The sequence below is a fragment of the Zymoseptoria tritici genome, chromosome 8 (assembly GCF_000219625.1).
Source record: "Zymoseptoria tritici IPO323 chromosome 8, whole genome shotgun sequence".
NCBI lineage: Eukaryota > Fungi > Ascomycota > Dothideomycetes > Mycosphaerellales > Mycosphaerellaceae > Zymoseptoria > Zymoseptoria tritici.
In genome coordinates, this window is record NC_018211.1 from 1,932,486 (window position 1) to 1,955,124 (window position 22,639).

A 22,639-nucleotide genomic window follows, 5' to 3' on the forward strand; every position below is an offset into this window, starting at 1 on the left:
GAGGTGTGTTGGATCTTCCTGTTGAAAGGTCTTGCGTGCTGGCAGATGTAGGGCTTTGTGGTGTTTGGTTGGTGGGTGCAGTCGACGGGACGGGAAACCAGTGCGGGATGCGATGTTCAGAGATGTTCAGTCAAGAGGACAGGTTGGCGAAGAAGGACATGTTAGATGGACGATCGTTGGTGGAAGATGATGACAGGATAGGCTAGGATGGTTGGTGAGACGAGGAGAAAGGAAATGAACGCGATAGATGCATCGCCTATCGTTCTGCTCGATACACCCGAAGACGAGCGATCGAGGCGATGTTCCGACATGCCTGGAAACGAAGCCCTGCCCAACGGCTCAATACCCAATACCCGTTGGATTACAATCCGGGCAATAGTAGTCCGGCGGCTGATTCTTCCCATTGATGCACTGCCAATTGCGACACCTGAATGGCGGGGGCGGCCTTGCTGGCGGGCTCTCCCAAGGACCCCAGGTCGGAGTTTTACCATAAAGGTTGTGGATCGGATGCGAAGGGGGCTTGAAGAGACAATAGCCGTTGGCGTCCAATGGGAAGGGACCATACATGATGATCTCGTCCGGGAGGGCGTTGGAACTTTCGGAGGTCGTGTCCGACTGGATGGTCAGTCTTGAGAAGAGGCCATCGAGGGCTTCATCAGCAGCGGAGCCGCCAGCGGCGCTTTTGCTTGAGTCTGTTGGGGCCATATCGAGCTTGGTAGTCTTGGGAAAGTTTTAACGCTGGAAAACTTGCGGAAGGTGGAAGAGGAAGTATCGAGGCCGGCTCGGATCTGGTGTGAGAGAGAATGTTGGTACTATCGGGAGGAGAGTGGGCCGATACAGAGGGCTTATATGCGATCTGACCGGCGAGTTCTCGTTCCTTGACACACGCGAGTGAGCACTCGACACGATGTCTGGACTGAAACCAAGATCTTTGACTCAGATGGAGATCGATCTACGATCAGAGACTGTCTCGGTTCGACTTCAGGTGCCTGGCTTCTTGGACGTAGCGTGAGACAGCGTCGAGACTCGGATGCATTGAGCGTATGGAAGTGCAAGGCACTGAACAGAAGGAGAAGCAGTCGTGAGTTTGGAACACGCTATAAACGAGCAGAGTAAGTGGTATCAATATCGAACAGAAATCCATCCCCAAGAACGCCTTCCCAATGATCGTTAATCGCCATCATAGATCGCCAAGGTTGCAATCGTCTCATGACCAGAACCACCCGCACGGCTTCTTCTCCTCGTTGTCCTCCGCAGCCTGTGCCTGCTGCTTCGCATTCTCCTCGGCGAGCTCGTTTCTGGTATGCGTACTTTCTGTGGACTCCTCTCGTCCATCTGCGAAGCGCTTCTTGAGTACGACTTTGGTCGTCACTGTCCCGTCTGGTAGGCGCGTTGTCTGGGTCGTGCTGAGGATTGAGAGGACGTCTGGCTTTCGCGGTTCGTCGTTTGTACGTTGTGGCACTTCGGGGTTCCTCGGTTCCGCAAGTTCGGCTTTGCGGACGGAAACGACCTCCCTTGGGGGTCCCAGCTCCGCGCGACCAGCGAACATGGCCTCCAGGTTGTCGTTCTCCTGCTCCAGCCTCTCCAGGAACTGCTCCAGATCCGATGTTGACGCCCTCGCAAGCTCAGCCGAAGTCTCCTCATTCATAGCATCCGACAACAGCTCCTTCACTCGTTGTCGCATATCATACCGATACCGCTTCTCATCCATCGGAAGTCTGTCAACGCGCTCTAGTTGCTTCGTCTGCGCTGAGAAGGCTGTGTCTTTGTGAACGTCGTCCTCCGGTATTTGACTCTGTCGAAGAGCCTCTGTCAAGATAGAGAACCATTCTGAAGTTGGTGCCAGACCTGATGTTCGGAGAAAGTTTTGCCATGGAGCGTCGACTAGCTCTTCCACGCTGTCGTACATTTTGTGCCAGTCGGAGAGGACTCTGGATGCGAAGTCGACATTCTTGGCCCAGAGCGCTTCCCATAACGCATAGTTAGCGTCATCGAAGTCTTCTTGCTGATCCCCAGTCAGACACAACCCTGATTTGGTTTCTGGTGGCACAGGCCCATCGAGCTGGCTTGCTTTGACTGCAGTCAACTGTGCTTTCTCGAGCTCTGCTTTGGCCTGACTACTCGACTCCCCGCTGTCACTATTCTCGGACGCTTCCTCCGGAGATGTGTCACGCTCGAGTGCCTCATACATCTCAAGTTCATCATTAGGGTCTTGGGCATGCCGGGCCCATAAGGCCGCATACAAGTTTTCGAAATCCGCATCTTCTTCAACCCTGAAATCTATGCCTGAAGAGATCGGGGAGCGCCCAAAATGAGTTGGAAGCAGCGGAGGCAATATGCCACGAGATTGCAGGCTGAACATCCAGTCCAAGCCAGGCGCAGTCCGTGTTGGCTGGAAGGTCGAATTCTTCATGGTCACAGAGTCTCTGGAGTCGATCGGTTTGCCGAGTGAGGCGTTCATCAACTCCTCGAAAGCTTCTCTCCATTTTGTGCCTGCCTGTCCGAGCTGCGGATGTGCTTCCAGCCTAATAGGCGAATATGGGTTACGCTTGAACCACTCCACCGACAACCACCGATTTGCCCGATGCAAACTTCCTGCACTCTCCGGATCCCGGTAAAGGCCGTGTATTAACTCATATGGGATGTGCTCGTTCCTCGCAATCGACTGCTCGATGGAGGTCATCAATTCCCGCATGACTTCGCAATCAGGCGGGCCTAGAGGCGGCGAATATGGATCCCGCATCGGCTCGCACTCTTCGCTGCCAGTCCAACGCCTGTTGATCTCTGCCATCTCATCTGTGCGACCAGCGAAGGTATGCCGTAGTAGGCCACCTAATGCCTCGAATGTACCGTCGACCGTCCGCTTGAACCCTGAAAGCGGGTTGGGCGGATATTGGTGTCTCTGCTCTTTCTCCTCTTGCTGTTCTCGATGCAATCGTTCCTCGTGAGACGACTGCATCAACCCATATTGGTGTAGCTGTTCGCGGCTTGCTCGAGAATCGCTTCGGTCATCGTCGGCTCCGGTCATGGTGGTGTTCGATCGGGGATTCGTGCGGTGAGTCGACAGCTAGGCCAGAGTGTGTATGAAGATGGAAGTCATCTGTGAATGAAGCAGGCAACAGTAGACGCTCTGTCGTCGTGAGATCGCGTCTCATGAGCTCGGCGCCACAGTTCAGCGATAGGTGGAGGGGTCATCCGATCGTCCAGGGTAGTAGCGGGGGCTAGCGCCGAAAAGGTACCGAAGTGAAAGGGACAGCGAAACAACCTCACTGCTTCCTCTGCTTGTGTCCGTACATGATGCTGGTCTCGATCTTGCTAGCTGCGAGCCCGCAGCATGTTGCAGAACGAGATGCAATGGCAACTATTCCCTCTGCCGGACCTGGACCCGACCCTTGCTGTCATTAGGCGCCACTAACGTCACACAGCATCAAGCGAACGTCGAGAGTTCTTGTTTTGTTCGACGCAGGGGCTACCTAACATTCGATGCCATATCGTGCTTCATCTTGTCCGCTCTCATCAACAACACTCTTGTGATCAAGGCAGCAGCAATGTCTGAAAAGCAAGAACAAAAGTCAACGAAGAAGAACGAGAAGAACGGCAAGCTTGAATGGATCGTACCAGTGGCATCGATGCTAACGCTCTGACCACAGTTCTTGGAGGAGAACTTGCCTTTCTCACCAAAGGCGAGGGATTCTACAAAGATGGCTACTGTCGGAGTAGCTCCAAAGACGACAATGGTCCCAGAGGAAACTACTCGGTCGCAGCCACGCTCACGCACGGCTTCTTGCAATCCGAGTATGGGGATGACCCGCCTTGTACGTGGAGCCCGCACGAATGAAGACTCTGTTGATCTGCAAATCAAGGCATAGAGCCTTGTTCGCTCCTCCGTTGCTGTCTCGAAACGCCGTTAGTATTGACTCGCCTCTATAGACAAAGGCCACCGCGCCAGCCAGAAAATGTGCCTCTCCGCCCACGACTTCCTGGAAGCGATTCGAGAGATGGGACCGGATGCAGGACCGAAAGTGGACCTGCAGGCCACGCATGAGAGGGCACTGGAAGTGGTGAAATTGGCGGATCTGAAGAAGTATGGTGGTTCGGTGGCCCCAGGGAGGGCACGTGGAGGAGGTCTGTGAAGGGTATTTGGTATTGAACGTCCGAAGTCGACGTCTGAGAACGACATGATGCTCAGGATTGCGCAAATGTCTCGCCAGTCGAGTCCAGGGTATGATGGCGCACAATACAAAGTAACGCTTCTTGCTCGACCGACGACGATTACGCGGGCTGCGTCCAATCCCACTACGCCCACCTTTCCGACGAGAGCACTGAACGAATTTGCCGTCGGATTTCAGACAGCTTTCGCTTTGCGACCTTTCTTTGCAGCTTTGACCTCCAGCTTGTCCTCGATCTTTTCCCTGGTGACGATTGAGCGGAGGACTTCCTCGAGCAGATCGATCCTCTCTTGCATCCCCACTACCCTCGAGTTCTTGATCCACCTTGGAGCTGACGACAGCGCTGAACGACTAGCAGACGATTGCTCGATGGCGAAGTGCCTCAGACCACGGACTTTCGAAAGCGCAATGACGATGTTCGACTTGCGGACCGCAGCTTCCGTGGGAGCGTGCTTGAGCACTAGGACTCTGTCCTCGTCGAGATCGACTGAGAGGGATAGCGTCAAGCTCCGGAGCTTCGGACATAGTCGGTTAAGATCCATTTCGCTCTTCGTCTCATAGTCACGCCATTCCAGAACCAGTTTGCGGACCTTGGAAGCAAACCTGAAAGGGATCGGACCTAGGCACCAGGGGCGTCGATAGAGTATGAATGTGTTCATCTCGGCCAGACGCTGCATTGTTTCGGCGTAGAACTGCTTGCTCACAAGCCGGATTTCTCCGACGTTCGCTTCTACGATCTGTCTCTGTTAGCGGATGCGAATGCGTTCATTGAGCTTCTTACTGACACGATCTGGTACCTGCTGGACCGCCTTGGCTGTGTGAGAAGACATGTCGAGTTCGAGGAGGACGGCCGTGTCTTTGGGCTTTATTGTCTGGTCGCGACCATATACGAGGTCGTACACCTCGCGCCTCAGCTCCAGCGGGAGTTTCCAGAAGTGGCAGTCGGCCATGTTCGAAGGGTTAGGGTCGGCAGAAAGTTGTGCTGTCCGATGCTGTGTCTCTTCTAATCGTAAGCCTTGCAGTGGTTGGCAGTGACGAGGTAAGAGGCTCACGCATTGTCGATAGCAGAGAAGGGTATTTGAGGAAGAAGAAAAGACTGCAGAAGATGATCGAAGTGAACGAATAATGCAGAGAGACACGAGAGCGCTAAGGACGCTCAGCGCACATGTCTCAGCTCCGCGAAGACCGAACATGAAGACAATTCTCGGACCATGGAGAACCGTCTTCCTCGTTCGATTCACTGCACGAAGTTGCAGATCCGTTTGCTGTCCTCGATGTCGTTTTCCCGGACCCTCACAGCATACTCCTGACCACTCAAACCATCACGTACTTCCCCTCTCGCCTCTTCATCGTCACCCTCGCTCTTTCTGAATCGGCCAAGTCATAGCCTCAGACAGCTGCTCTCAAAGCGTCTGCGACAACAAGGACTCAGGAGACTGCAAGTGTGACTACCGTAACCCAGGCAATGGACAAATTTCCTGGGTTCAGTGGACCTGCGATCTAGACGTTTATGGGGTGTGCTGGAGATTCCTCCGTGCGGATGTGTTGATGGGCAGAGCTAATGTGTGGGATTGAGCAATGCAACTATGATTGGCAGGATCTTACGGATGGTGCGGGATGAAGGAGGGTGATAGTGATGGGTTGGATGAGGCGGGGATGGTGGAGATTGTGGGTTTTGGTGCGATTGGCGGCGATCATTGTGGTGGTCTGAATTATGGAAATCAGTTCCATAGGAATGAAAGAAGCAGCATCCATGGCACGGGCTGAGACTTGCTGTAAGTACTTCGTGACTATGAAAACCTGTGGCTATCGACAAATTGTTTTGATTCATCCCTTTTCCTCTTGTCAATATGGTCTGGAAGAGACCCGCGGTCCACGATGCCATGTCCAGAACTTGCCCATACAATACCGTATGAGAGGCCGTCATGCGGTGGTGATTGCAGACGACACCAGACATCATCTCTTGAATCTCTTCCGCTCACTCATCGACCAGCGCCTCACGCATCTTTTTCCGGCAGAGACGCAATGCATGCGCTTGAAGTTTTTCAGGACCAAAGACTCTTTCTCTGTCCTGCGTGTCCCTTTGGCAGTCTTTGAGAATCTCCGATCATCCGGCGGCTTCCTTCTCCCTCATGACCATAGCGAGAAGAACTTTCTCGAGACCCTCGAGCACTCTCGCAGCGTTTCCCAAAGCCCATCCTGCAAACAGAATGTTGCAGTAAGGCGGATGCCCTGCTGACGATTCATGAAGCTTGAAGTGCTTCAAGCCACGGACCATGGACAGCGCGTCGACCATGCTTGAGCTGCGGAGATCCTCGTCCGTGGGAAGCGCGGGAGACCGTGAGAATTTGCTGTCGTCCAGGAGGTCGAGTTCCACGAAGATCTCCAGGCTTTGTAGTCTTGGACACAGACGATTCAGGTCTAGTCTGTCTCTGGCATGGTGATTGTTCCAGTCGAGGAAGAGAGAGCCGATGTCTTGTGCGAACTGCGGCGAGACCAGAACAAGGCTACCTAAGTGCCGGGCCAGCCTGAAGGTATTGTTCTCAGTCAGGCACTGCATTGCTTCCGCGTGGAACCGTTTGCTAACGAGGCGGACCTCATTAACATTTTTGGGCTTCTCCTGTGAAGAGTCAGCTTGCTCCAAAGTAATCATCTCTTGATTGTGACCGACCTTGTGCTCGATCGCTTGCTTCACAGCAGTAGTGTTGCGCGGGATCGTCTTCAGCTTCCGCGGTACGATGGTGCGTCCTGTGCCGTATGCAAAGCCATAGATAGCGAAGCGGAGCTCCACGGGAAGCCTGAAGAAGTGACACTCGGCCATGCTGTCTGCTGGATGGTGTGATGCTTCGTTACACCGGTATCGATGGATCTGGTGTGGCGCTTCACTGGCGCAGATGGTCCGTAACGATTGTTGAGTATGTGCTGGTGGAGCGGATACGCAGGAAGGAGTAAGAGAGAATCCGAAAGTGAACAAAGGAGGGTGGTGATTGCGCTTGTCTGTGACGAATGCAAGCGTTGGCGCAACGAACATGCCTGCGGCGTTCAGATCAGCGAATAATGTTCTAGAAGAGACGACTCACTTTCTCGCCTATTGACTCATGCGCACCATGCTCCGCAACGTAGAGGATACATATGATCCGTATGCCAACTTCACTCCAAGTTCAGTGATGGCTTATCCGCAAGATCAACGTGGAAGTTGTTCGAACTGCAATGATCTTTGGCGCGACCTGTCGGCAAGCTTTCCCCGAGCAAACACAGTTTTCTGGTGGCAAATCGTGTAGCACAAGTGATGGATAGCAAGTTCGTCCTCCTTCACGCTTGCCGCAATTTGATACTCACAGTAATGACAAAAGACTTCACCTCAGAGCAACGTTCCACCCTTCCGCTCGCTCGGCCGCCTCGATCAAGCCGCTTTATCCCAGTACATGCTGCTGTCCGGGTCCTATTCCAATGTTAGTCTCAGAACGTGCTCTGCGATATTGCTCTTTGTGATACTAACTCAGGCTCTGTTCTCAGTTGCGCAGGACTGCATCGAGCTCATACTCGGAGAAGTGGCTCCAGTCAAAGCGCGAAGAAAAGAGCAGCTCGATGCTGAAGTGCTTCTGCCCAACGCAGCGGATCGTCAGTGGATGTCCTTGCGGGCACGCAGGCCTCGTGTCCGGGCGCATCAAGCTGATAAGGTGAAGCCAGAGTTGGAGCCAACTGTGAAAGACTGCCTGAAATCTCCGGAGGCACGGAGGGTTGTGCCCGCCAGAGATGCATCTGTGGCAATCCAGAAACGCTAGTACAGACATAGCTGATGCCTTTTCCGGGACAAGTCTGAACTTCTCGATTCTCGATAAGAGGACCTCCAAGCGTTGAAATCCAGGCAGTGTCAGAGCGGTATTCATGTCCAGCTGAACTTCCCAGGGACGTCGACCGAGTCCTTGTGACATCATCAGAGATATGTCGACATGCACGTTTGCGTAAGCCAGATTTGGAAACCGCCTGAGGAGCGCATGCAGACTCCCTGCTGCGGGGAAAGTCAGCGACCCTCGAGCGTGCCATGAGATCGCCCGGACATATCGCGCTGTCGTGTCAGGCCAGGTGCGGACTGCGCTCATCAGAGAGAGGGTATTGCGGAACTCGAAGCACTTGAGGCTGATGAAGAGTTCAGAGAAGTCTCTGTACCACTGCTTTGATATCAAAAGGCCGTCCAAAAAGCACTGCTGCCGTCAGCAGGCGGTCATGAAAGGAGCAGCGGGTTGGCTATACCTTTCGCGACCCGGCCTGTCTGGCTGCAGCTCTCCGAGGCCTGCTCTTGACCAACTTCATCACATCTCGAACAGTTGCCCATTCAAATACCAGGGTCCTCAGCTCTGGCGGCAAATCGAATATTCGGAATACTCGTCGCCTGGCAGGAGTTGGGAAATTGAAGTGACCTATTGGCGGTAAAGATGCAGCGGCCTTCTTCGATGATTTCTTCGCCTTGAGTTTCCTGCGTGGAATCATTGTCGGTAAAAGCTGTGTTCGTAGCGATTGGTACTTGTGGAAAGAATGCGAGCCTGCAGCGAATGCAAGGATGAGAGTGTTCGGCGTCAACAAAATTTCCAGGCACGGGAAGTCATCAGTGATCCAGTTGGAGAATCGCCGTGATGCAGCTGCCAGCTTTGCCATCTCGGCTGCAATGCCGATAGCACTTGTCGAGCGAAGCCATTAAGTTACCAGAAAAATAGGTTCGCACAGCCGGAAGCAAGTGCCTGCCATCGAATCAATCAGTCGTCGCTCTCTGCGCGGCAGGCGTCCCATCAGAAATGTCCTTCCTTTCTTGACCTCACGTGGCCCACCTATACCACGAGTCACCGTCGCACCGTTTTGTCGATGTGCTTGAAACATGTGATACTGCCAGGCCAGCGCTTATTGCCATGGCAGTACAACCAAAATGGTGTCACTGCCATCCCACGCTCGAGATATCGTTGTTGTAGGACAAGTGAGGTCGTGCGACTTTCACATAGGTGGAGCTCATGTGGAGCAGGGGTCCGTGCTTGTGAGCAGCTGGGAGCCTGTTTCACCGGTACAACACAACAAGGCGGCGTAGCATCCAACATCATCCTTACCATAACTCTCATCATACCCTCTCATCTTTCTTCACATCCTCACAAACCTTTCTGCCGGTCGGAATCTCAATTCACCATACTCCTCGCCTTCAACGCTCTCCAAGAATGGTTCGAAACGTCGCCTCCATTGCAGCGCTCTGCGAGACCTTACCACATCGTCCCAACGCTGCTCAGCCGCAAGAGCAGGGACAGCAGGAACAGCTACAGCCTTCGCCAGAGCCGACCACGTCGAAGGAGTCTCGTTTACCACCACTCATCATGAACGAGAACAAGAGCCACGCTTCGCAAGATTACGAGATGCAGTTAATGCTGCTTGAGCAACAGAACAAGAAGCGGCTTCTGGCGGCCAGGGCAGAGCAGTCCAAGCTGCTTCAGGAGGAGAGAAGTAAACGACAACTTGAGGGAAATCTGGAGCGGGAGTCTACCAACGGATCGAGTAGTCATGCCTCCAAGAACCAGAAACTGGAGACGCATGGACACGGACATGCCCTGCAAGACCACCAAATGGCGCTCATGCTGCTTGAGCAGCAGGCTAAGAAACAGTTTCTCATGGCAAGACAGGAGGCAGAAGCCAGTGCACCGCTCTTCCAGTCTGGTTCGAACAACCAGAAGCTAGCTAATGGAATGATCAACCAGTCTGGTCCAAATCATGAACTTGCGAACGCGCGCAACCACGCCCTTAAGGATTATGAAAGCCAGCTCCGGGTCCTCGATCAGCAGAACAAAAAGCGGCTTCTCATGGCGAGGCAAGAGCGAGAGCAAGAGAAGCAGTCGCGGTTCACCAAGGCCACATCGGACAACGCAAAACAGTATGCGGAGCCGTTCTGCCGTTTCTTGAGTGAGAATCCCACCGTGTTCCATGCTGTCGCTGCCATGAAACAAAGGCTCAGGGATGCTGGATTCACGGAGCTGTCCGAGCGCGACTCGTGGAGCATCAAGCGATCTGGAAGCTACTTTGTCGAACGCAATGGATCCGCTTTGATTGCTTTCTCTGTCGGTGCCAAGTACGAATCTGGTAACGGAGCTGCTGTCGTTGCCGGCCACATCGATGCGCTCACTGCCAAGCTGAAGCCTGTTTCCAAAGTGCCCAACAAGGCGGGATACCTCCAGCTCGGCGTGGCACCCTATGCTGGTGGGATGAACTCTACCTGGTGGGATCGGGATCTCGGTATCGCAGGTCGTGTGCATCTCAAGAAAGATGGCAAGATTGTGACTAAGCTGGTCAACCTGGACTACCCCATTGCGAGAGTGCCCACGCTTGCACCTCACTTCGGTGCCGCTGCACAGGGGCCTTTCAATCCGGAAACGCAGATGGTACCAATCTTGGGACTTGAGTCCTGCGACCCTATGAGCACTGCTTCTGCGGCCGAATCATTCAGCAAGCCGTCGCTGTTGGGAGACACCGCAGGCACCTTTGCGAAAACGCAGCCCCCGGCTTTAGTGGAAGCCATTGAGGAGGCCATTTATTCGAGCATCGACTGGGACGAAGAGAGAGATGATGAGCGGTCGATGCTCAGTGATGACGATGACGAATACGACTACGACTACGACGAGGACAGGCTTGCAATCGGCGAGATCGTGAACTGGGAGCTCGAACTTTACGACGTACAGCCAGCGACCCGCGGTGGGCTTCACAAAGAGTTGATCTACGGCGGCCGCATCGATGATAAGCTCTGCTCCTGGGCAGCCCTGGAAGCTCTGGTCGAAGCTCAGAGATCCGACGCCGACAGCTCCATCCTGAAAGTCGTCGGCCTGTTTGACGACGAAGAGATCGGCTCGCTTCTCCGCCAAGGTGCTCGCGGCAACTTCTTGCCATCTGTCCTTGAACGTGCCGCTGGCTCCCTCGCAGACCACAAACCGGCTTCTGACTTGATGGGTCGCACGTACGCCAAGTCCTTCCTCGTCTCCTCCGATGTCACCCACGCGGTCAACCCGAACTTCTTGTCAGCGTACTTGGAGAACCATGCGCCGCATTTGAATGTCGGTGTTGCTATCGCGGCTGATCCGAACGGCCATATGACTACCGACTCGGTGTCGACCACCATCTTTCAGCGATGTGCTGAGAAGGCTGGTGCGAAGTTGCAGGTGTTCCAGATTCGGAACGACAGTCGTTCGGGCGGTACTATTGGGCCGATGACTTCGAGCGCCACTGGTATGAGGTCGATCGATGCGGGTTTGCCGCAGTTGAGTATGCACTCGATCCGTGCGACCACTGGAGCTTTGGATCCGGGTCTTGGAGTCATCACTTTCAAGGCTTTTTTGAATGGATTTGAGGAGGTGGATAAGGAGTTCAAGTAGGGAAGCGATGATGATTTAGGCATTCTGTGGCCAGTCAGAACCTGGAGGGGCAGAGGGCCAGGTATGTGACAGCATGACATTTAGCTTAGATATGATATAATGACAAACAACATCGATTGGAAGTCTTGACTGTCTGGTCCCAGGAAGAAGCGATGGATTCGATGTCGTTGTGCTTGGATTCCTTTTCGCGACAGCACGTCCTACCTTGCACCTACCACCTCACTCCCACTTGCCCCTTGAAGCATAAGGATTCCCGCCCTCCACCACCACCTTCCCGGTCTTCCCCAACCGATACCTCTTCCCCTTCAACAAATGCACCATAACCCTCGGCATCTTCCACCCCCTCCACGTCCCCACTCCACCCCACCTCGAAATCGGACTCAACGTCCTCTCCCCCTCCGGTGTCTGCACAAACTCCTCATCCCTCAACATCTCAATCCTCGCCTCATGCCCTCCATCCGGCCGATCCGCTTCCAATTCGAACACCAACAAATCCACCAGCAAATTATGCATCAACACGGGAACCGCGGTGTATACATCCATCAGATTATTCTGCGTGTTCGACGCCACGTCGCCGAGAGCATAGATCCTGCTGCCCGCCATGTCGCATCGTAGGTCCGTCGAGTTGGTGAGGATGTACCCGGAGTCGTCTTTCAAGTCCCATCCGTCGGCGATGTACTCGCTGTTCGGTTTCAGCCCGGTGCAGGGGATGTACAAGTCTGTGATGAGCGATGTGCGATCGGAGAGGGAGAGTTTCGTGGCGCCGGTTTGGTCGAACCAGGATTGGGTGTGCAGGACTTGGACGTTGTGTTTGATTTCCACGCCGAGTTTGCGGAGGAGTTTTTCGGCCTTTGTGCTGGTTGCGGCGGGCATGCGGGGGAGGAGGGTTTGGCCGCCGCTGATGAGGGTGATGGTTTTGGGGGACTTGATTTTGCGGCGGAAGGGGAAGTGGGAGGCGTGGTTTAGGTAGGTGGCGAGTTGGCCGGCTGTTTCGACGGCTGTGGGGCCACCTCCGGAGATGACGATGGATTTGGCGGAGGCGATTTGGGCGTGGATTGAGGTGAGGGAGGCGATGGTTTCGTGGTGAGGGCCGTGGAGGGAGAAGAGATCGGAGGGAGTGCGCGTGCCGGTTGCGAGGATGATGGCGTGGAAAGGCAGGGTTTGGATACGAGGGATGTCGAAGGCAGGGGTTTTGGGGTCGAAGCCTTCGGATTTCGGCAGGAGGAGAGAGCATTTCCGTTGGGCTTCGAAGTCGTGCAGGTCGATCTCGATGGTGCGGAGTTCAGGGTCGAGGTCATTGCAGGTCCCTTGAATGTGGGTGAAGAGTTGGCCGCGGTGACGATGGAAGCCCTCTTCGATGTTGATAAAGGCATCTTCGTGCTTGATCAGGCCAGGAGCGACGACGGCTCGCGGAGCGCTGATGTTCCAGTAGAGATGGGTCGATGGTCCGATAATGATCAGCCGGTAGCTGGGAGATCCTGGTGTAATTCGGAGCCGGTCGATGCAGTGGTCCAAAAATCGATGCGCACAAGCAAGGCCAGCGTACGAGTTGCCCAAGATGATGATGTTGTGTGGTTCCGCTCCTTTTCCTGTCGGTACATCGGGTACTTTCGGGGCAATCGAAATTGCTGTGTCGTTGCGGCGATGCTTGAACGTAGGCAGCATGGAGTACCGATTGCGTGCGGACGGGTTCGGCGCTGCCATGTAGGGCGCATAGTTTGTGGAGACCGGAGAAACTGGCGACTTTGCGAATGTCGAGGAGAGTGGCGAGACCGGAGACATTGGTATGATGGTTGGTTTCAAGGCCATTGCGGCGTTCGTCTATAGACTCAGAGTTAGCAGAAGGTAGAAAATCGATCGTTAGTTTTCGACGTGCAATGCAGAAGATCTGTTCGCGGCCGTGGAATGTACTGAGCAATGGAACGCATTCTCAGGCCGAATGCAGATCAGATTGTCTCGCAGCCATGTGGTCTCTTTGTTTTGTCACACTGTTTAATCCCTTGCTTCCCAATTCGACAATGTCAATAGTCTCAATGTCTTTCATAAATCCGACTCGACTTAATCTTTCTTGACCAGAATCATGTGCTCACTTCCACCCGAATCGTCCTTTAGCACGCCCGCCTTTCTCAGCACAGCCACAGTGTCATCAACGGTCTTTGCTTCCACTCCTGACACTTTCCCTGAGAACTTGACAGTCTTCATCCACTCCCGCGCATCCTCCTTCGAATACTGCATCGTACTTGTGATGTGGTCAACCGCCTCCTCGGGATGCTCCAGATAATGCTTCACACCCAGATCCAGCTTCGCCGTTAGGTCCCTCACCGCTTCCTCGTGTCCTTCCTTCGCAGTCACCATCCAACTTGGCCAAGGCGTGTAGATCTCGCCAATTCGCTTGATCTCACCAATATCCCAGAAGTGCTTGGTGGTGAAATGCTCCCACATGAAGAACTCGGCCTTGTCGCCGTTGACTGCATCGCGTAGAGCTTTGAAGTCGCCGATGGGAATGACTTCGAATGGGTCCTTGCTGCTGGAGGTGTCGAGCCAACCATGCTTGTCGGCAAGCACGAAGGACATGACGTAACTTCCACTTCCGATGCGGCTGACGCCTACACGACTGTTCTTGAGGTCTTCCACAGACTTGATGTTGTCCCGCTTGGCTCCAGTTGAGATGGCCCAGCATAGTGGGCTGTCGACGTAGGTTCCAACGAGTCCATAGCCGGGCTTGTCACCGGCAGCCTTGGCTTTTCCGAGGTCCGCCACGAAACCTTCTGTGAGACCGATGGCGACGTCGATCTGGGGTGTGTTTGGATCGGAAGACTTGAGGCCCGAGACCAGAGCTCCGGTACCAGTCGGGAATGGAATGAGCTCGGCTTCGAGGCCATAGTGCTTCTGAGCGAAGTGGAGGGGAGTGCTGAAGTGCTCGGGGATGAAGCCAATGCGGAGCTTGCTTGGTGGTGCCATGGTAGAAATTCCGGTATCTTTGTCTCTTGAAGTTTTGGCAGAGTTGTTGCGTCGAGGAGTTGGAAGGAAAGGAGACCGAGGTCAAATTGAGATCTTATGTGCTGTCGATCGAGTCATGTCCGGAGCTGATTTCTGTTTCAGTGCTCAAACAACGACGACATTGATGGTGGGGCAAAGGTGGGTTAAAAGTTGCGGAGGGTCCACGCTAAATTGCCGGGCTTCAACCTTAAATGCGAGTCTTCTTTTGACGTGGTCCCAATCAATTCCTTCTTCTCTCGTCACTCGTCCAGCTGAGTGAGAACGGATGCACTGCGATACGGCTTCGACCTGTCAATCTCCCGATGTTGAATCAAAGTCACAGACCGCCTTTGAGTATTTGCCACCTTCTTGCTTCGGGCGCTGCCGCCGGCGGTGGGACGGCGATATGATCAACTGTGCTTTATCCCTGGTCGGAATTGAGCGGAACAATGATCCCTGGCCGGCAACATCACCTCGATGACACGAGTGGAGCTCCGACAACGGACATGTACTGCAGAGTGTTTGGACAAGGAAAGACGATGTGTTTGAAGACTGTCATCCTCTGCCATTTGAGGTCGCTCAAACTAGGAGAAAAGCTCCGCTCAAAGTACAAGTATGCGAGAATTGCCTCGAGGCACAGCCTCCGCTGGGTATTCCAACTCCATGCTATGCTACCAAATCGAAAACGCTTTTGAGATGAAGCACTCTGGCCCTTTCCCGGACCAAGTCCGGCCAAAACAAGAAAGAATCTCGAAGCAGATCAAAACCACAGCATTGCAAACGCTAACTTTTGTAGAATCCTCCCAACGCCCTTGCTAATGTCCGAAACCGTCTCTCCTTGACATATTGTGCTTCCTCTTCTTCAAGCACTTTCATCCGTCAAACCATGATCTCACCAGCCCAGCTCGTCTGCCACTTGAGCAAGATAGGCGTCTGGTCGACCGCCTGCGCTCCTCCCAACGCCGGTTCAACCGCCTCCAAGTCGCGATCCTCCTTATCCTTGCCTGGATTGCCCATCGCGCCGTATGGATCCTCACGCGCACGGTCGTCCTCCTTCTGGCGCTGCTTGGCCTTCACGCTCGCGAGAAGCTTCTCATCACGACTAGCCTTTTCACGCGCGCTCGCAGTCCGATCCTTGATGACTCCTTCCTGGATGTAGCGGCCGACTAGAGCCATCGCCGCGCGCACGATGGCTTCGGTCATTCCCTCGACGAAGACGTTGAGTTTCGGCTCATCGCGAGCGGAAGCTGGCTGACTGTTGCCAGAGTAGAATTTTCCACGCACCGTGAGGGCGCCTCCGGTATTGGAGACTTGGGCAATGGTGCCTGCGCTGGTGGCGGCGAGGCGGGCTAACGTGGTGAGGTGGTTGACTTCGAGGGTGGCGTGGAAGTTGGATGCGAAGTTCTCAATCTTGCGCTTCGTGTGGCTGGCGAATTTTTGCTCTTGCTGCTTGGATACTTTTGCGGCGATCTTAGCTGCGGCTGCTTGCGCCTTCTCGAAGGCGGAGGGAGCAGACATTGTTCCGGATAGTTGACTGGTAGGTAGAGAAGTCGTTTGGTTGGTATAGTGCTTGTGGAGGCCGGTGGTCGAGTAGAGTTCGGTCTCGGTATTTGGTCGTGAGTATAGAAGAGAAGGAGTGCATCGTAACGTCAACGAAGCAGATATAACTTCCAGGCAGACTCGAAGGCGAGAAATCCATGGTGTATGTGAATGTCCTTTTCATACAGTATTCAGCTTCACAATACGATTTCTGCCTGACATGCGCTAGTGGTGGTGAATTCGGCGAGAATTTGACTAGCGTGTGTTGCTTCGAGTGAATGGACCCAACACGTGCTGTGGTCCGTGAAGACCACAGCACATATGGGCATACGGAAACGAATCCGAATAGGTAAGATTAGATGTTTTATACCTTATGTATGATAGTGTAGAGGTCTCAACTCTTGTAAGTTTGTTCGAACAAAGAGGTAGGATTGGTTTGCTCGCGGCGAAACTTGTTTTGCCACAGAAAGACTAGCAAGAGTAGTCCGCTAACGTTATGATTTATCAAAGGCTCAAGCAAGCAGACTCTTCGTCAAGGTTTTGGCTAGATCAAGACTGAAGAGAACAAGCAACACAAACATCGAATACAATCGTCGAAGACAATTGTCCTTTGTACGCTTTGCGTGCAGTGGACTCGAAGTAAGGCCCGGCGGACGAATGTCTCTTCTTGTTCTGCTTGGTCTGTAAGATATACGAAACGTCGTCTCTTTGCCATGCGCGGTCCGATTCGGTGAGCTCAGCTCGATGGCTTCCCATCGCTGTTCATCTGTTGTCGTAGTCGGCATGAAGGGGTCGTGTCGCGAGCGAGCAGCCACAAAGGTTGTCCACATCTGTCTATCACGACTCGCCGGACTACTCCGAGGGGATGTCAGCCGGGCGGGAAGCGATCTCGTCTCGTGATACTGTACTGTGATGCAACAGCTTGTTAGATGAAGTTCCAAGTGAGTCTCCTGGAACCAACCACGCCAAGATTTTCACAGGCTCGGCCGAATGCCGGGCTAACATGTGACATATATATTTAACAAAATATCCCCTCCATCCAATCAAGTAAAACCACCCATTTGGCCGCTTCGTAAGCGATCGGGCTTGTAGTAATATAAGGAGATGGACATAGGGTTTTCTGAACTCGCGAGTTTCTTTTGCTCTTTCACCAGGCATAATGAGAAGGGCAACTCGCCTTTTTGCTTGCGCGCTTCCAATTGCCTTGTCTCTGACGCCAAACATCATCCTTTCCTTCTTCATCATCGGACAGAGCTCAACGGTTGGACGGTTTCTGCTGCAACTATACGGCCATTCACGCCGACCTAATCATCACTCCAGTCCACCTCGTTCTCCCTCTTGCCAACTTGCCGATCGCAGCCAACTTCGCAGAGTGGTATGGATCCAATAGTTGCAGCGGCCGAAAACACGAAACGCCACAACCCCTCGAGTCTAGAAAACGCTTCCAACTTGTTAAGGAGACTGTACACCGAAGGAGGATGCCAAAAATGGAAGTCGAGGGTGAAATGGAGTGGACTTTGCATCGGCGTGGTTTTACGATCCGTGCGGTATATCGCTGCAACGCGAGAGAACGCCACGGCAGTAAGTGTGATTGACTTCGCGCTGGGCTGGGCTTATGCTAATGAAAGATGTTCCCCCAGGAATTTGAAGCTCAGCTTATAGAGGACGAGATCGCCGCCGCCGCCGAATTGAGATGTGAGGAAGAAGAACTCGTGTCACAGCTGCAGAAGATCGAGGAAGAATTTGCGAGAACTGGAAGAACGGACCTTTGACAAGTCGAGAGCCTAATTCAGATGCCATGCCAGAGGGTGTTTTGCTTGCCAAGTACACTGCGGCCGGTCCTTTTCGGAGCAGACGCCGTTTTCGTCCTGTCTCTGCTCTCTTCGTGGGACCAACGATCACCGGGGCTCAAGAACCGAATTTCCAATCGCAATGCCCGTCTACAGTACGCTCGCTGCGCTTCCAAGCGCAATCTTTACCAAGCACAAATCTAAAGATTGTTAGCTAGCTGGATGTACACGAAGCAATCTTGAAGATCCATTCACTCGACCAACTTTCGACACCAGAGTCCGCAGGAGCGTTCCATCCAGTCTTTCTTCCTCTCGTACCAGTACCTCATACCCATATTGATGAATCCTGCCGTGGCAGATGTGCATGCTGGTTATCTCCTGATTTCTCGTAGCCGTGTGGAGATTTTAGCATTGGGTAGCTCCACGTTGTTATATCCCATGTCACTGTCCTTCAAGCGTCCGCATCCGTATCCGCGAACGCATTCTCATCCCCACACAGCATCCCAAGCCCTCCCCCTCCCTTTCACATGTCCCTGTCCACCCTCCGGCGTCGTAAGAGTGTACCGCCACGTCTCCTTCCCCTCCACGAACAATCGATACCGCAACACAGCCTGGCCCTCGCCTTCTCTGCCCGCACCATCCGGGCCAGGAGCTTCCAGACTCACAGCGGAGAATTTGCTGTTTCCATCTGGGAGGTACTTGAGACAAATATCTGTTTCGTAGTCGTCTTCTCCTTCCACTCCGGTCGACGACATTGGCGAGCCAGATTTAGAGCTCAAGAAGGAAGGCAGGAAGGACAGCGGCGTCTCCGAATATGTTCTCACGGGCAAGTAGAACATACTCAACGGACTCACACTAAACTCCACCACTCTCGCTTCCTGACCCCACTTTCCTCCTGGCGGAGGCGGGAACGATGTGGCTGCGAATTCATGTCTATCGCCCGACAAAATAACAACGCCCACGCCTCCCTTCTCGCCGACATCCCACATCGCTTCGAGGATTCGGCGGCGTTCGGAGAGATACCCGCCCCATGTATCTTCTGTGCCGAAGCGCCAGTTGCGGGTGAAGGGCACGGAGGTGATGAAAAATTTCCAGCGAACGCCGGGTGGGGTTGGGGCAGCGAGCCAGGCGAGGAGGTCAGTGAGTTGGGGTTCGCCGAGGAGGGTGGAGTTGCTAGAGGGAGAGGATGGAGTACGGTAGCGGCGGGTGTCGGCCAGGAAGAAGGACGCGGGACCTTGGATGAAGGAGAAGTAGGAGTTATCACCGCCGGGGCGGTGAGGTGGTGGGTTGACGGAGGTGTGGTACAGGGCGTAGGGATCATTGGCGGCGGGAAATGGGGCAGAGGTGGACTGATCCCAGTCGTTGGCGATTTCGTGGTCATCGTAGACGTGTAGCCAAGGGAGGTTTTGTGTGGCAGCGGGCCAGTCCGGGGAGGCGTACACTTGTCGGTATTCTTGTCGGTAGTGGAAGGGAGTTGAGCCTTTGCGGTGGGGCACGTCGATGTAGATAAAGTCACCAAGGAAGAGCATGAACTGGGCGGATAGAGTTGGAAGTAGTGCGGAAAGGTGTTTGAGACCGCGGATCGAGAGAGGATGGGAGAATGGCGTATATGGAAAGTTGGGTTTGATGCACGAGGAGTGGAGGAACGTGAAGGTATTCGACTTCTCAGGACGATCAGAGATCTGACCTGGACGAGGTGGAGTGGTGAATGTCCCAAAGTGGTCGGTCGAAATGGTATACTCATAGCGAGTGTCGGGTTTGAGCTTGGTGAGCTTGAAGGTAGAGGTGAAGTCTGTGAGGTTAGAGAGGTCGGAAACACTGCCAGCAGATTTCCACGAATCGTCCAAATGAGATGGCGTTTCGGCTGATCGGTATGACGCGAAGATAGGCAGTTGAGATATGTCCGGCTCGCGGACGAGAATATTGGCGGTATCGTGGGAGACGTAGCCTACTCGTGCCATGGAAAGGTCATGGGCGGGATGGAAGAAGTGTGCCCTCCAGACCAGGTCAACGACCATGGCCACGAGTGCTGCGTTGATGAAGAACGTTATGGCACTCCAAACCAGACTCGTTGGACTCGGCAGACCCGTGAGTAGAGTCAAAATAGCGTGTGCATCCTTCTCTTCTACTTCGATCTCCTCCTCCACGACCAGCTCTTTGCCTGCATCCATGCCCGGCTCATCGACGTATCGAGGATCAACATCTTGTAGGTCTTGAGGCGAGGTATCCTGTTCGGTCACGTAGACTCGATCTGAGATGATGTTGAAAGGCGAAGTATGGGTGAAAGCGTAGTAGAAAGACGGGATGTAGACAGCAAAGAGGGAGTATACGATCGGTGGGAAGGGCTACCTTGGGAGTCAGCTCGGAGTCGTTCGACGAGGTAGAGGGTGCGTCAGCCTACATGACCAGGTATCTGTACACTTCGCAATCAGTATATGTATGGTGCTGTCGACGCCGGCGCAAAGAGATCGTACCCATCGGAGAAATATGAAGGCGGACAGTCGAAGCAGCAAGGAGCTCGTTGCGCCAGCCCACTGGGCGGCACTGAGGAGAGTGTTGGACGCCATATTGGATTTTCTATGCTATTGACTGGGACAATAGCGAGCGTCCATGCCGAGTGATATTGTATGGGTAAAGGAACAGCTCCGATTGTTGATGTAAGGTTGAATCCTGGTTTCGAGCTCCCCAATGACGTCTGCTCCTTCGACAGCAAAACTCCAAGGAAGATCTGTACTCCCATCCATAGCACTGCCCCAGTAACCTCTCCCAGTCCATCAACGATGTCTCGCGTCTACATTCTCACCCAGACTTCGTACATCCACTGGAAAGATCACGCCAACGAAGAAAACAAAGACATGGAGATCCTAGAAGTGTATCCCACGGCGAAAGCAGCCAATCAAGCGGCCAAACAGTGGGTGGAGGAAACCCTGGACGACGGCGAGAACGAGTGCGAAGACTATGGCGACGGGGACATTTGGACCTGCAGATTGAACAGGCCTAATCAAAGTCATGTTGTTGTTGCTGTTGTTGCGAAGGACTTGATGGGCGACGTCGAGGATAGCGAAGAGGAGGACGATGAGGAGGAGGAAGAAGAAGAAGGAGACAGTGATGACGAAGAGGATGGGGAGCCAGACGGCGGATTGGAAGAGGCGAGCGAACCACCGACTAAGAGAGCCCGTCAGGCATAGTTAGCCATTCATGGGCCCTGGTCGGAGCAATGAGGAAGTGCCGTGGTACAGAAGGTCAGTCGACTTACACATCTGGACCTGGAACGCCTTGGTTGATAGCTCCGCTCTCCTGTTGAAATCGCTCAGTCCAAGCCAGCCGAGCGAAACTTGTGCGGCGAAGATCGTGCGGCAAGCTGGAGAGTCCGGCATCGGGATCTGCACCGTGACAACCTATATTGCGTAGCGAGTGGCAGCGACGTTGCTGCGGAAATTCTTGAAGTCATGCACCATGCTGTCGAGCTTGCGCTGAGCGGCGGCGACGTCTGGCTTGTGATCATGCCACAGCTGAGTATGGGAGATTGAGATGTCGGGAATGGAATGTACCTTTGCATCAACTCTTCACGACGTTTCATCGATTCCCTACTACCTTTCCTGCCGACCGCAACATGCAGCCATCCAGCGAGCACGAGATTCAGCAGCTGAAAGCCCGCGTGAAAACTCTGGAAGACGAAGTCGGCCACCTACACGAGATGATGAGACAAGTGCGTACAATAGTCGCGGCATTCGATTCGATGACACTAACTGGTCCCTTACAGCTAATCCTCCAAGCCCTCCCTAACGCCATCTCACCCACATCGACCGAGGTGCGTGGCGACGCCGCAGCGCGACATGACACCAGCTCTCCCACCCGAGGTGTACGTGCCAAGCAAGAATCAGCGGTCGAGACTAAAGGTAGACTTCCACAAAGTGAAACACGCACGCTCACAATCTCGATCTACTACCTACTACGCCACGAAAGAATACCTCGCGGAGGAGAACGGCTCTCTCGAAAGCAACAAGTTCGTCCTTGGTAATGTGGACATAGACGTCCTCCCAGCCCGCGACATCGACCCAGAAAGCCGCGGCATCTCTCCTCGTCCTCTTCCGAGACCGTGAGATAAGCACGCCCACCACGTCGATCTACTACGCTACGACAGAACACTTCACCGGAGAAGACGCAACCTCCCTCGAAAGTAGCGAGATCATCCCTGGCCACATGGACGCAGACCTCCTACCAGCCAGCGACTTCAACCCAGAGAGCGGCCGAGTCTCTCCTCCTCTTGCACGCGAAGGATCTCCTCCTCTCCTGTCAAGGCTATGGACGGCTTTCTGGAGCGACGGAAGTCCGGCAACAGGTCGGAGGAGCATGGCGCTCTCTCTCATACAAAGCGAGTAGGTTCCTGCCGCTATGAGCCATACTGTCTTTATATCTCACGACCTCGACGCGGAGAGTGGTCGAAGCTCTTCTTCTCCTGTTCGGCAGGGCAATGGCGCTCTATCGGGAAGTCAATTCTTCGAGCAGCCATTTGTCGCTACATAACTCCTTCCGACGGGGTGATCCATAACATCATCATCCTCACCCACAATTTCAAGGAAGTCAACGTCGACACAGATAGGAGAGAAGCGAGTGGATATCTGCCGCTGTGGATGCTGTCCTCCACCTAGCTCACGACCGCTGCCGGGCGAGTGGTCATATCATACTGAGAATCTGCCGCCTCTTAAGAAGAGGGCGCTCTCGACCGAAACGCGCGGCTCCCTGCCGCTCTGTACATGGCTCTCCG

The 22,639-nt window shown here is 53.9% G+C and overlaps 9 protein-coding genes across 9 annotated transcripts; 2 read left to right on the forward strand and 7 right to left on the reverse strand.

Moving 5' to 3' along the window:
* Positions 1-1,207: 1,207 nt before the first annotated feature.
* On the reverse strand, positions 1,208-3,028 carry MYCGRDRAFT_95389 (uncharacterized protein; the record flags this gene model as incomplete). Its single annotated transcript, XM_003850204.1, has 1 exon — positions 1,208-3,028. The coding sequence occupies one exon, from the start codon at positions 3,026-3,028 to the stop codon at positions 1,208-1,210; it is 1,821 nt and encodes a 606-aa protein (XP_003850252.1).
* Positions 3,029-4,345: 1,317 nt separating this feature from the next.
* Positions 4,346-5,119, reverse strand: MYCGRDRAFT_95390 (uncharacterized protein; the record flags this gene model as incomplete). The annotated part of the gene is made up of 2 exons (XM_003850203.1): positions 4,346-4,899; positions 4,951-5,119. The coding sequence occupies 2 exons, from the start codon at positions 5,117-5,119 to the stop codon at positions 4,346-4,348; spliced, it is 723 nt and encodes a 240-aa protein (XP_003850251.1).
* Positions 5,120-6,276: 1,157 nt separating this feature from the next.
* Positions 6,277-7,514, reverse strand: MYCGRDRAFT_110595 (uncharacterized protein; the record flags this gene model as incomplete). The annotated part of the gene is made up of 1 exon (XM_003850202.1): positions 6,277-7,514. The coding sequence occupies one exon, from the start codon at positions 7,198-7,200 to the stop codon at positions 6,277-6,279; it is 924 nt and encodes a 307-aa protein (XP_003850250.1).
* A 2,434-nt stretch (positions 7,515-9,948) lies between these two features.
* MYCGRDRAFT_75118 (uncharacterized protein) lies at positions 9,949-11,563 on the forward strand (the record flags this gene model as incomplete). Its single annotated transcript, XM_003850108.1, has 2 exons — positions 9,949-10,705; positions 10,820-11,563. The coding sequence occupies 2 exons, from the start codon at positions 10,004-10,006 to the stop codon at positions 11,561-11,563; spliced, it is 1,446 nt and encodes a 481-aa protein (XP_003850156.1).
* A 264-nt stretch (positions 11,564-11,827) lies between these two features.
* On the reverse strand, positions 11,828-13,135 carry MYCGRDRAFT_14795 (uncharacterized protein; the record flags this gene model as incomplete). Its single annotated transcript, XM_003850201.1, has 1 exon — positions 11,828-13,135. A coding segment is annotated over one exon (1,308 nt), but the record flags the coding sequence as incomplete, so codon positions are not given.
* Positions 13,136-13,621: 486 nt separating this feature from the next.
* On the reverse strand, positions 13,622-14,524 carry MYCGRDRAFT_46885 (uncharacterized protein; the record flags this gene model as incomplete). Its single annotated transcript, XM_003850200.1, has 1 exon — positions 13,622-14,524. The coding sequence occupies one exon, from the start codon at positions 14,522-14,524 to the stop codon at positions 13,622-13,624; it is 903 nt and encodes a 300-aa protein (XP_003850248.1).
* Positions 14,525-15,421: 897 nt separating this feature from the next.
* On the reverse strand, positions 15,422-16,060 carry MYCGRDRAFT_95395 (uncharacterized protein; the record flags this gene model as incomplete). The annotated part of the gene is made up of 1 exon (XM_003850199.1): positions 15,422-16,060. The coding sequence occupies one exon, from the start codon at positions 16,058-16,060 to the stop codon at positions 15,422-15,424; it is 639 nt and encodes a 212-aa protein (XP_003850247.1).
* Positions 16,061-18,356: 2,296 nt separating this feature from the next.
* MYCGRDRAFT_110597 (alkaline phosphatase) lies at positions 18,357-20,438 on the reverse strand (the record flags this gene model as incomplete). Its single annotated transcript, XM_003850198.1, has 2 exons — positions 18,357-20,216; positions 20,346-20,438. The coding sequence occupies 2 exons, from the start codon at positions 20,436-20,438 to the stop codon at positions 18,357-18,359; spliced, it is 1,953 nt and encodes a 650-aa protein (XP_003850246.1).
* A 474-nt stretch (positions 20,439-20,912) lies between these two features.
* Positions 20,913-22,254, forward strand: MYCGRDRAFT_95397 (uncharacterized protein; the record flags this gene model as incomplete). Its single annotated transcript, XM_003850109.1, has 4 exons — positions 20,913-21,048; positions 21,384-21,580; positions 21,635-21,733; positions 21,916-22,254. The coding sequence occupies 4 exons, from the start codon at positions 20,913-20,915 to the stop codon at positions 22,252-22,254; spliced, it is 771 nt and encodes a 256-aa protein (XP_003850157.1).
* Positions 22,255-22,639: the final 385 nt, after the last annotated feature.